We start from the raw sequence: 12,722 nt of genomic DNA, 5'->3' as shown, positions 1-12,722 counted from the left end.
TTACAGTAGGGCCGTAGGAAGTTTTTAAAGTGGCGTTCAATCACCACTGTTTTCGTGTGGTGTGGTTGTGCCTCCATATTGGGCTCAAATGCATGGATAATTTAAAATATGCATCATCGTGGGGGCCCACAGAGCTGGCAGTGTCAGTTTGCAATCCCTGTTTCGATGAACAGGAAATTGGTGAATGTGAAAGCACTTGTGCGGTGGACGAGTGAGTAGGGAAATTTAAAAGCGCAGTGAATAATGACAAAAACGTCTACTTGTAAAATGATAAATAATTACAAACTCTTATTCAGACACATTAGCTGTAGACAGTAAAAAGGCAAGAAGAGAAACCACCCCAACCCACGTTACTCCTCCCTCCTTCCCCCTCTCCTCCCCCACATCACATATTAATAGAGATAGATGGACAGACAGAGAGACAGAGAGACAGACAGATAGACAGATAGACAGAGATAGAGAGATGTTTCTGCTCCCAGCAGCATTCTTGATTTAAGTAGGTAACAAACCCATTCCTCATACTCCAGAGAAAAAAGGTTTGTTGAAGGACTTTATTCACTGCAACTTGAGATACATCATGAGCCTGAATCATATGAATAAGAAAGATAGGAAGTCAAACCGAAATATTCAACCATTCTAACAAACAAGTAATACAAAACATATAAAACCCAGAAAAGCAGAGAGTGAGTGAGTGAGAGAGAGAGAGAGAGAGAGAGAGAGAGAGAGAGAGTTGTTCTGAAAGTACCGGTGATCGTCGTCGGTGATGAGAGAGGATGAATTTGAGTTGAACCTGGAGGAAGAGTCATTAATCTTAGGAGTGGGGTGTTTGTAATTAGGGATGGGGATCTGACCCGACTCGATGCACTTCAAGTCTTCAACCAACGCATCATAGTGCCTCTTCACTTCATCCACCGTTTTTCCACCAACCATGGAAGCTATATTCTCCCAACGGTCAGGAGTTTCCTTGTCGAATATGGCTAACCCCCTTTCAAACGCTTTGTTCTGCTTTTGGGTCCATGTTGAAGATGATGATGATGAAGAACTCAAAGAAAGAGAGGCCATTGGGTCGATACTGTCACTAATCAAACGACAAAGAGAGAGGAGAGATGATATGCTTTCATGCAAGAATGCTGGCAGTCGAGCATTTATATAGAGGGAATGTGAAAGTATCAGAGAGGGAGGTGGTGGGTCTGATTGGAATCCAGGTGCTTTTTTGCATGAGAGATAGATAACAGATGTTAAGAGAGAAAGAGAAAGAGGACAAAAGGCGAAGAAAAGGAGAAGGGCCTGAGCTTTATTTGTGATGGATTTATACTGAGAAAGGATTTTATGTCCCTATCTCTCTCAGCCGTTACTAATGCTTTTTTTACAATACGTTGTGAATAACGTTTCCATCTCAAAAATACGAAGCGATCCCGTGGGCTGTGTTTGCCCCCTGTTTCAAGCAACCTACATACATACATACATACATGACTATTACATTTTAATTCATTTTTTTATATATTTTATTTTTCCTACTGACTATTGACCTATCATGCAAACAAACAGGTTCTCTCATCTCAATAACAAGGCCATTCTTTTTATTAGCTGCAAGTCACACTGGCATCATCCATCCATCCATCCACCCTCAAACCCCACTCCGCAGATCCATGCATGATCATATCACATAACATCGTTTCAAACCTTGTTTTACAAAATTACCTATATGCCTCTCACTTTTCGTTCCCGGTCACGGAAGAGTGGATTAGGTGCGGCCCTTAATGTGGGGCCACCTTCATGTATGTATTCTATATTCTACACCGTCCATCCATTTTGGTAGGGCATTTTACTGTACGAGACCGGAAATGAAACAGATCTTAATACCAGGTGAACGAAAAATTCTGTGGGCCACAAAAGTTTTGGATCAAGCTGATATTTATTTGTTACCTTTATCCAGGTTTGTGTGACCTATGGCAAATAAAGATTACAGTAGGCCTGGGAAGTTTTTAATGGTAACGTGTTTAATCACCGTTATTTTATATAGTATAGTCCACATGAGATTTGGATCTGGTTCATTTTTAGACTCATATCATTAACAAAAAATATATATAAAATAGATAGACCGCATGGATATAGAATGCATACATCAAGGTGGGCCGCACGGTAAGGGCCACACCTTCTTGGGTGAGGCTCCCCTGCCTACAAGGAATTAGTCCAGGGAGGTGCCGTGGGCCCACTCTGATGTATGGATTTTATCCAGGCTATTCATCCGTTGTTTAGATTAGCATGAGCCAAGGAAAAAAAAAAAAAAAAAGAAGAGGTGGATCTAAAGTTCATCCATGGAAGTTTCGGATGAAGCTGAAATCTGCATTTTCTTTTCATTGATGTTTATGTGACCTTATCAATCTTATAAACAGTTTAGATGGCAAATAACTATTACGTTAAGCCCTAGGAAGGTTTCAACGGTAAGCATCATTATTATACGTGGTGTGGCCCACTTAAGCCTTGGATATACCTCATTTGTTAGCTCATACTCTAAAATGATCTGGAAAAATAATGTGGATAAAACCTATACATGACCATATATTGGCCCCCACAGAACCCTGCCTGGACCCATTTATGTGCTGGCAGACAGGAAGGAAACCGCTTCCCACATGTACCCCAGCCTTCCTTCCGTCCCATAAAAGCAGTTTATTTTAGGTCGTCAACTAATCTCCCTTTAGATAAAAGTACTCTTCTTTCTACATTTTCAATTTTATTTATTTATTTTTTTGTTAAAAAGGCAATGCAATCCAGCAAGCATATGGGCACACGTGGCACAAGGGTTGAGACTGTTGACCACATGATAAGCATGGCTTTCCTCTATGAACGACAGTAAATCTTATATATATATAATTTGCATGCAAAATGCTCCCTTCATCTAATTAACTCAAAGTGATACCATAAGAGATCATCACACATTCGAGGTGGGGGCCGACCGTTCAATGGCTTGGATCTTGCATAAACTTCTTTCTATATACGTATGTACACCCACCCACTAATTTGGACTTTGGCCATGGTTAAGCATTCCTTACGGGGGTTAACGTCTTTTTCTTTTTCATTTTCCTTTTTTTTTTAATTTTTTACCTTGAATCATGTACATGTGTGTGTCATCCTTTCGACTTTTAGAAATGAGCGGTGGCTTTTCAGTAAATATGTAAGGAAGGGTCACGAGGAATCAAAAGTCGGTTGATGTTCTCTCTTCGGGAGTGCGGACGCGGTTTGCCTACTCACCCAAACACCGGCTAGCTAGCTTGTGCCAAAGCTCCGTGGGACCCACCATGGTGTGTGGATTCCTTCTATTCATTTTTAACTCATTTTATTAAATAGTCTTAAAAATGAGGCAAATCTAAATCTTAGGTGGACCACACCACACGGAGTAGTGGGGATTGAATACTTATCACTGAAAACCTTTTGAAGGCCACAAAAGTTTTGGATCAAGCTAATATTTATGTTTCCTCTTTTTCCTAATATATGTAATCTTATTAATAAATTGGATGACAAATAAACGTTATAGTGGGCCTTATGAAGTTTTTAATGGTTGACATTTAATCAACACCATTTTCCTATGGTGTGGTCCATCTTAGATTTGGATTTAAGAAGTTAAAAAATGGATAAACAGCGGGAATGAAATACATGTATCATGGTGGGGCCAATACTAATTAGCTGGAGGGAGTTGGGTCACCAGCCAAACCATGTTCATTAGGTGCAGCCCCCGGTCTCACCCAAGACAGTACGGCCCTTACCATGGAGCCCATCTTGATGCATGTATTTTATATTCATGTTGTCTTTCTATTTTTCCAAATCATTTTAGAGTATGAGCCCAAAAATGAAGGAGATCCAAAATTCTCAAGTTGACCACACCATAGGAAATAGCTGTGATTGACCATTAGTGGGTACAAAAGTTTTGGATCAAGATGATAATTGTTTTTCCCCTTCATCCAGGTTTATGTAACCTTATCAACAGGTTGGATGGAAAATAAACATTATGGTGGGCCTTGGGAAGCTTTTAATGATAGGGTGTTCAATCACAATTGTTTCTTGTAGTATGGTCCACCCGAGAATTGGATCTGATTTAGCTTTGGGCTCTTTTGCAAAAATACATTTGACAAAATGAATGGACGGAGTGGATATAGATTACATGAATCAAGGTGGACCCCACGTTAAGGGACGAACCATCTTGGGTAAAGCTGGCTCCGCACCTGATCCCCTCCCCTTTCCATTCCGCGTAAGAGAGAGAGAGAGAGAGAGAGAGAGAGAGAGAGAGAGAGAGAGAGAGAGCTTCCAAAACCAGAAGAGGTGTCCTTCCTCAAGTCCAAGGCTACACCTGGATCTTGTCTCTTGTTACATGCTTTTTGTTTTGGGATATCGATGTATGTGGCTTTAGCGGCCTTGGTTTAGAAACGTGGAGGGCTAGCAGCAGTCCTGTCCTGACTTCACTCAGCCTAACCCTCCTTATATAGTAACATGTTTCACTGCATTTTTCTCTAGCTTTCCCTTAGTTTAAGAATCCTAGGCAACCTTGTAATTAAACTATACTACATTGCTAGATTGCGTTTGGATTCACATACATAAATTGCTAAATAATAAATTACTTTGGAATTGGAGGTATAAAGAATGGAAAATGGAGAGATGGGGACAATGAGATATACTAAATAATAATAATAATAACACCATGTTATTATATAATATATAAGTAGCCTTGTCTCCTAATGCACCAGATCCACACCCAAAAATAGGATTTGGTCGCTCAGTCAAAGCAGTTTTTATTTCAAGTGGGTTCAAATCAATGTCATTTTAAAGAATCCGAATCCAAAAGTTCAAGGGGCAGATTGAAAGCGATGCTGAAATTTGTAATGCTAGTCTACTACCACCACTAGCCCCTTTCATTGTCACACACCCTCAAGCATCACGTTATATAATCTAAACAATAATACAAGTTACCCACATCTAATGACCTTATCTACTCTACAAAAGTAATATTGAAGAGAGAGAGATTTGTTGGGAGAAGAGACCACTTCTCAACTACACAATAATATCAAACTCTAAAAAAACTATATAGAAAAAATACAAATTATAAAACAGATTTAAGTGGTTTCCTTTCGGTAGTACATCTATGGATTCACATCGATCCACTATGCTCAAAGGCAAAAGGTGAAGAAGCAGCTCTCAAACAATAATCTCTCCTTTTGTATTCTCTCTCTCTCATGACAAGTTACATATTACTTCAAAGTGAATTAGAGTTTACATAAATCACCGTCTGAAATTACAGTGCTTTTTATTATTATTTATGCACACACCACAATGGGTACTTGAACCCATGATCTTAGTGCTGAAACTCTTGTGAATCTACCACTAAGCCATGAGTAAGGACCCTCTGCGGCAGTGCTAGCTGTATGAACATTATATCCCTAACGATCAAGGTCTAGGAATCCTAGAGAGAGAGAGAGGTGCAAGTTGGTATGAGAACCAAACCAAAGGATCACATAAAACATGAATATAGCAAGGGCTCGGAATAAAGGGACCCCTATCCCTCAAGAATCATCTATTTGTCCAACCCCAAGTTGGACAGGTCAGCCTCCTAAAAGAAGAATTTCTTTTTTCTTTTCTTTTTTTTAAGAAAAAGAAAATCTATGTCCCAACTCATTGATGATAGATCCCGGATCCAGCATATAAGTAAAAGGGAAAGAGCTTTCAAAGAATGAGAGAGCAAAATTCAGAAAGTGGGTGTAAGGCTATGATCCTCCCTATCCTCAGCTCGAATATCACCAGGTTTTCAAAAGGGAACGTGACATTAAAAAGTGGCATATATGTTGTTTGCTCACCAATCATAAGGGAATCCAACAGCCCTCCCTAAAGTTGGAGATAGATAAATTCACCCACACCATTGCAGATTCTTGGTTCCAGTTCGGATAGGATTGTTCCCATCCAGTCATCATCTTTCAACTTCATAAAATTAAAGCTTTGAGAATGGGATCATGGATGAGAATTCAATGAGCTTTGAGACCCTAAGAGACTATTTGGATACAGCAAAATTTCTAGACCTAGTTTCAGAAAAATAAAGATATATGAGACCAGTTTTATTATCTCCAAAACTTCAACTTTGTTTGATAATAATAATAAAATTTAAAAATTAAATTTAAAAAAAAAAAAAAAAACTATGTTTCACCGACCGTCTTTTATTCTCAAATTGAAATTAAATATAAAAAACACTATCTATATGTCCAGAGTCTTGACATTTAAGATACTCGGGCGACAATCCATGGCCACGCATAAACATGAGGTCAGAATTTTTAGTAGCTAAATTCTTAGCCACCCATTCTACAATCTTACCTTTTCTAATATTGATTAATATGAGCCTTTTAATGACCATTGACCCGATGGCTATAATCGCTCATGATTCTTATGAGTTATTGTTAATCAAAGGTGAGAATTATATGTTAAAACATGTTAAGGAAGCGTTTGGATCGTAAGTTACTTAAGATAAGTTACTTATGCCTTAAGTAGCTAATTATCTTGATTTCTAGTTATTAAACTAAAGTGATTAAATAACTTTAAATAAAAAAGCTACTTATAATTAATCATACACCAAAACTTACTTATCTCAATAAGTTACTGATCTACTACTGTAAATAGAAAAAGTAACTTATTTGGTGATATTTGAACCGGCCATAAATCATCTAGGTCAATTATTAAAACTATTTGTATGATCAGTTCCAACCAACAATTTGTTTAGTCAATAATCGAAAGGTTATAATCACACTATCAAAGTGTTTCTTAGGAGTGGTGGTTAATCAGAGGGCCTATATGATTGACGGTATAGATCAATGACCAGACCTTTTCCTTTACAATCATTCTAGACCGGTCATTTTCCTAGCCACTGATCGGATAATTAGAAGCTCTTGATCAAAGTGATTCCTGAAAGCCATAGTCAATAAAAGTTTGCATGATAGACTTGATCGAGGTTATTCTTAACAGTCATGGTGGCTTTAATTTTACATGATAGACTGTCCAGACCAATGACCAAACTTTTTCCCACAAGTCCATTTTCCTAACCATTAATCAGAAGGTTAGAAACATCCGATCAAAATGATTCTTGAGAACTATGCTTAGTCAAGGTGGGGCCCACTTGATAGACAATTCAGATCATAATTTGATCTATTCTAGGATATTTTGATCGTCCATTTTCTTGACCATTGATCAAATGGTCATGATCACTTGATCAAAGCAGTTTTTGAAATTATGGTCAATCAAATGCAACATATACATGATAGACAGTTCAGATCAATTATTGGACATTTTGTGTAATCAATCTAGACCATCCATCTTCTTGGCTATGAATTGCATGGTAAAAAAAAACCTTATTTTAAGGTTGTACTCATATCAAAGGTGGGCCTCCATGATAAATATTCAAGACCCTTTTTTTAGTATAATTAACTTGGACCATCCTTTATCTTGGCCATTGGTTGAATGGTTAGAATCATTCAATCAAATGGTTCTTAAGACTTATATCAATCAAAGGGCAATCTAACACCTAGATCCATAGCTCAATTGGCAGACTGAGTGAAGATACCTCGTTTCAACACTTGAGGTCTTGGTATCAATCCCTAGCAGGGGTGGCTAACATGGAGTGTGAGTACTGACATGGGTGTGTACTAACAAGCTAACCCAAAAAAATAAAAATAAAAAATCAAAGGGCAATCTACTTATAAACAAATGATCTGCATCTATTATTTGATTTATTATTTTCATCAATTTGGACCATCAGTTTTCTTGGTCATTGATCGAATGCTAGCATCACTTGCTTAAAGTGGTTCTTGAGAGTTATTGTCAATCAAGGGTGGGGCCTACATAATGGGTGGTCCGGATCAGATTTTCTAGTATAATAATTTTAGACCATCCACTATCCCCTACATTGATTAGATGATTAGAATCACCTTTATCAAAGTGATTCTTGCTGGTTATAATCAACTAAAGGTGGAACATACATGATAGATTGTCTAGACAAATGATCAAACTTTCTTAGCATAATTAATTTGAACCATCCATTTTTTTCTGGCTATAGACCAGATGGTTAGAATCACCCAATCAAAGTTATTCTTAAATCTATTTCACGGCCAGATCAGATGGTAGAGGAGAATATTGCGATCTTATATATCACGTCCATCGGATGCTACTCCAACTCTATTTTAAAAAATGACAAACCAAATTTCATTTTGTATTCTACCGCCAAACAGACATGAAGACCAAATTACAATTTGATGATGTTCTAGCCAAATAGACAAAGTGTAGTTTGCAATTAATTTTCATTTGCCAAGTTGCTGAATTACATTCGAAACTCAAATAACATTTAGGGGGCATTTGGATCATAAGTTGCTTAAGATAAGTTACTTATGCCATAAGTAGCTTATCTTAGTTTCTACTTATTAACAAGATAAGTATGTTTGGTAAACAACATATTAAGCAACTTGTTCTCTCTTTCCTCTCTTATGCCTCTCTTCAGCAACTTATGAAAAGTGAAAAGACAAATAATAATAATAATAATTATTATTATTATTATTATTATTGAAATGATTAAGTACTTTTAAGTTAAAAAGTAACTTAAAACTAATAATAAACCAAACTTATTTCTCTGAAATGAGTTATTTCTCTACTATTCTAAGTAGAAAAAGTAACTTATTTGGTGGTATCCAAATAGGCCCTTGGTAAAATTATGCATCCAAATGTACCTTAGATTTACTCACCATGATGAAGGGAAGATCGGAAATCAGCCTCATCCAAAACTTAAAGCAGGCCACAATGCATGAACTTAGGGCCTGTTTGTTAACGCTGAATTTTTGTACTTAATGGTTTTGTGGTGTTTGTTAACGCAGAAAAAGAAAGCACTCTACCATTTTATGTTGAAAATTTTCCATGATGGGAATCCTTTATATTGAAATTTTTCCCGTGATGGGAGTCAAGCTTAATGGGGAATGAAGAATGCGCTCTGTAATAATCCAAAATTGTCCTTTGCGGGAGATATTTTCACCCTTGCAATTATATACCTCCCAACTTTTAACATAGAGCACTTATCTAAACCCACCATGATGTATGTGTTTCATCCCTTCCATTCATCCATTTTTAAAGATCATTTTAGTACTTAATACAAAAAATGAGAGGAATATAAATCTCAGGTGGACCACACCACAGGAAAACAATAGTGATTGGATATCCACCATTAAAATTCTCCGAAGGCCCAATGTACTATTTATTTGACATCCAATCTCTTGATTAGGTCATATAGACCCAAATGAATGGAAAAAACAAAGATCAGCTTGATCCAAAACTTTTAAGCCCCCAAAAAGTTTTTAATGGTCGACGTTCATTCAACATTGTTTTCCTGTAATGTGGTCCACTTGGGATTGGGATATATCTCATTTTTGGTCTCATCCCATAAAATGATTTAGAAACATAGATGGACGGCATGGATGAAACACATACATCATGGTGGGCCTACGTAGCACCGACTGCCACTGGGGGCAGGGGAGTAGCCAGTCCGTTTCCGCGGACGCGGACTGGATACCTACGGATCGAGTAGCTAGACTCCCTACCAAAGTGACGTCACCAAGTTCTGTGGTCCCATAATGATGTATGTTTTGTATCCATGCTGTCCATTCATTTGGAAAGATAATTTTAAGTAAAGGTCCAAAGAATGAGTCAAATCCAAAGCTACAGTGGACCTCACCACAGAAAACAATGGGGAGAGTGAAGCCCACTATTAAATACTTAAATAGGCTACAAAAGTTTTTGATCAAGCTTATATTTTTTTTTTCCCTTCTCTCATGTCTGTGTTAACTTGTGAACAGGTTGGATTTCAAATAAAAACATGAAGAGCCTTAGGAAGGTTTCAAAGGTAGGCATCAATATCCCCACTGTTTTTTGTGGTGGGTCAACTACACACTTGGATCTGCCTAATTTTTTAACTCATGCCCTAAAATTATATCTCCAAATAGATGGACGGTGTAGATAAACACATACATCATAATGGGCCCACATATATCATAGTGGGCCCATAGCGAATCTCGCTACTCGTCCTGTCAGTAGCGAAGCGGAGTAACTCACTACGCTTAGCTTACTGAGTAAACTCTGTGGGATCCACCATGATTTATGTATTTTATCCGTTCCGTCCATCCATTTTCCCAGATAATTTTAGTGTTTGAGCCCAAAAATGAAGGATATAAAATTTTCAAATGGACCACACCATAGGAAACAGTTGACTTGAACTTCTACCTTCTTGGGGCCACAGAAGTTTTGTATCAATCTTATATTTTTGTTTTCCATTCATCCATGTCTTTATGATCTTATGAATAGGTTGTATGACAAATAAACATCACTGTGGGGCTTAGCAAAGTTTCAACAGTGGAAATCATTATCCCCACTGTTTCCTTTGGTATGATCCACTAGATCTTTGGATATGCTTCAATTTTGGGCTCAACCCCTTAAATTAGATGGAAAAACCGATGAACGGTGTGGATAGACCACATACATTCAAATGGGCCCAACTGAGTTTTCTCAGTACGATAATAGCGTCCTGAGTAACTCATGCGCAATCCGATTTCGCATAAGCTAATCGGCGTCCGAGTAGTACCGCTAAAGCCTTTTGCAGGAACTTCCTGAGAAATGATGTTGGGTGGGGTATACCGAGATGTTTTTGAGAAATCCACCCCATCCATCCGTTTTGCGAGGTCATTTAAGGACGTGTGACTAAAATTGAAGTTTATCAAATACTTAAGTGTGCCATACAAGAGGAAACAGTGAGCACCGTTGAAGCATTTTTATGGCCATAAAAGTTTTGTATCGAGCTATATTTTAGGTGTTTTCACTTCATCCAATTGGAAATGACCTTGTAAACGGTTTGGATAGCATATAAACATCCGGGTGGAGCCTAAGAAGGTTTCATCTGTATGAACTTCTTTTCCTAATTTTCCCTCAACGTGATCCATTTGAGTTTTGTATCCACCTCATTTTTGGTTGAACGTCCTAAAATGAGCTCGAAAAATGAATGGACAGAATGGATTTCTCACATAGATTCTAGTGGACCCCACCCAAACATTCTTGGGCAGGAACTTCTTGAGAAAGGCCTTCACAGTAAATCCGCGACGGTAGTACCTAATCCGACGCGGATTTCAGGATTTTGCAGGAAGTTCCTGCATTAGGAACCATTGTGGGGCTCATCACGATGTTTTTGATAAATCCACAACATCAATCCACAACATCCATACGTTTTTTGAGCTCGTTTTAGGATAAAAGTCCAAAAAAGAGCTGGATCCAAGACTCAAGTGAGCCGCAGTAAAGGAAAAGGTGGTAGGGAAATTCCTAACATTGAAACCTCCGTAGAGTCGACAATGATGCTTACATTCCATCCATACTGTTTATAATGGGATGAGCTGAAAACAAAGGCCCTAGGAATATTTCAAACGTTCAATTCTTGCATGTTCAATTCTTGCATTTTTGGCCCAGTTGAGTATCGGATCCGGCTCATTTTTTGCCTATTCTCCTAAAATTAACTCAAAAAATGGATGGATTTATCAAAAACATCATGGTGGGCCCCACATAGGTTCCCATCACAAGAGCTTCCTGTGAAAGCCTTTCCCATAAAATCTGCGTCCTACCCAATCAGCATGCGTCCGGATGCACCCGAGGTGGGCACCATTGTCTCGTCAGTTCTGTAGGCCTTATTTGAAGGTTTTGTTGGTACTGGTGCTCAAGCCTAAACGACACATAGTGACAGTATTCCTGCTAAGAGGAATTGAGGGCATTATGAATAATAATATTTTAATTTTCTATTAAGTATTTTAGTTTATTTGAATTAAATATAATGATTTTTATTTTCCTTTAATAAAAAATAATTTCTTTATAATGTAAAACATTTTCCAACGTGAGATAGGGGCAAATGTGTCAAATTAACATATTTCAGACCTATTTCATATGTTTGTTAACAAACAGGTTGTTTCAAATTCAGTACTTAATTTTTAGACTTTGGCTATAATTATCAAACAAGTTTTTTGACTTCAGATTTCAGATTCTGGCTTCAGATTTCAGATTCAGGCTTTAGACTTCGGATTTAACAAAGGGAGCCTTAGAGATTTTAATCCCATTTTTACATTGTTGCCATTGGTGTGGCCCATCTATTTTTTTCTTTTTCTTTTTTCTGTCAGATTGGATCTTCGGAGTCTTATGCACTACATAAAATAGGTGTTGTAGACTATTCCAGTCCTTTCCGAGGTGGATAACAGATTTGCTCAAGCACAAACAAATCTCATCTCAACATCTCCGGATTGATGATGGCTTTGTGGTTAGACCTTTTCACAATAAAGAAAATCAAAGAAGTTGTTACTGCTTGCCATGTTCTTGAGCTGTTACGGAATTCAGAATGTTGAGTTTGGGTGCTTTATAGATTTTCTTGTTCCCACCTTTCGGAGAGTTATATCTTACCATGGAAACCATTGTTGCATGATGGTGCGCTGTGATGCATTACAGGTCACGCAGACTGCTTTCATGTGACTGCCCTAAAGGCTCTTTTTTGCTTGTTCACTACATTTCCACTCGTGCACTTGTTGTGAGCATGTCCTTGGGGTATTTTGAACCATTGGATTGACCCTTGGTGCGGCAATGGATTGTTAGATGGCTGACTGTGGTCTGGAAGCTTCAACTTTGGAGCCTAT

General features: G+C 37.9%; 1 protein-coding gene across 1 annotated transcript; it reads right to left on the bottom strand.

Moving 5' to 3' along the window:
- Positions 1-241: 241 nt before the first annotated feature.
- LOC131225149 (protein RADIALIS-like 6) lies at positions 242-1,182 on the bottom strand. Its single transcript, XM_058220606.1, has 2 exons — positions 746-1,182; positions 242-583 (listed from the first exon to the last, which is right to left on the bottom strand). The coding sequence occupies exons 1-2, from the start codon at positions 1,060-1,062 to the stop codon at positions 556-558; spliced, it is 345 nt and encodes a 114-aa protein (XP_058076589.1). The 5' UTR covers positions 1,063-1,182; the 3' UTR covers positions 242-555.
- Positions 1,183-12,722: the final 11,540 nt, after the last annotated feature.

This window comes from Magnolia sinica, chromosome 14 (assembly GCF_029962835.1).
Source record: "Magnolia sinica isolate HGM2019 chromosome 14, MsV1, whole genome shotgun sequence".
In the NCBI taxonomy this organism is placed as follows: Eukaryota; Viridiplantae; Streptophyta; class Magnoliopsida; order Magnoliales; family Magnoliaceae; genus Magnolia; species Magnolia sinica.
This window is presented reverse-complemented; position numbering and strand designations above follow the sequence as displayed.

Coding starts and splice junctions, on each gene's coding strand:
- LOC131225149 (XM_058220606.1), bottom strand. CDS start 1,062: ATGGCCTCTCTTTCTTTGAGTTCTTCATCATCATCATCTTCAACATGG. Junction 584..745: donor ATCACCGACGACGATCACCG/GTACTTTCAGAA, acceptor CATATGATTCAG/GCTCATGATGTATCTCAAGT.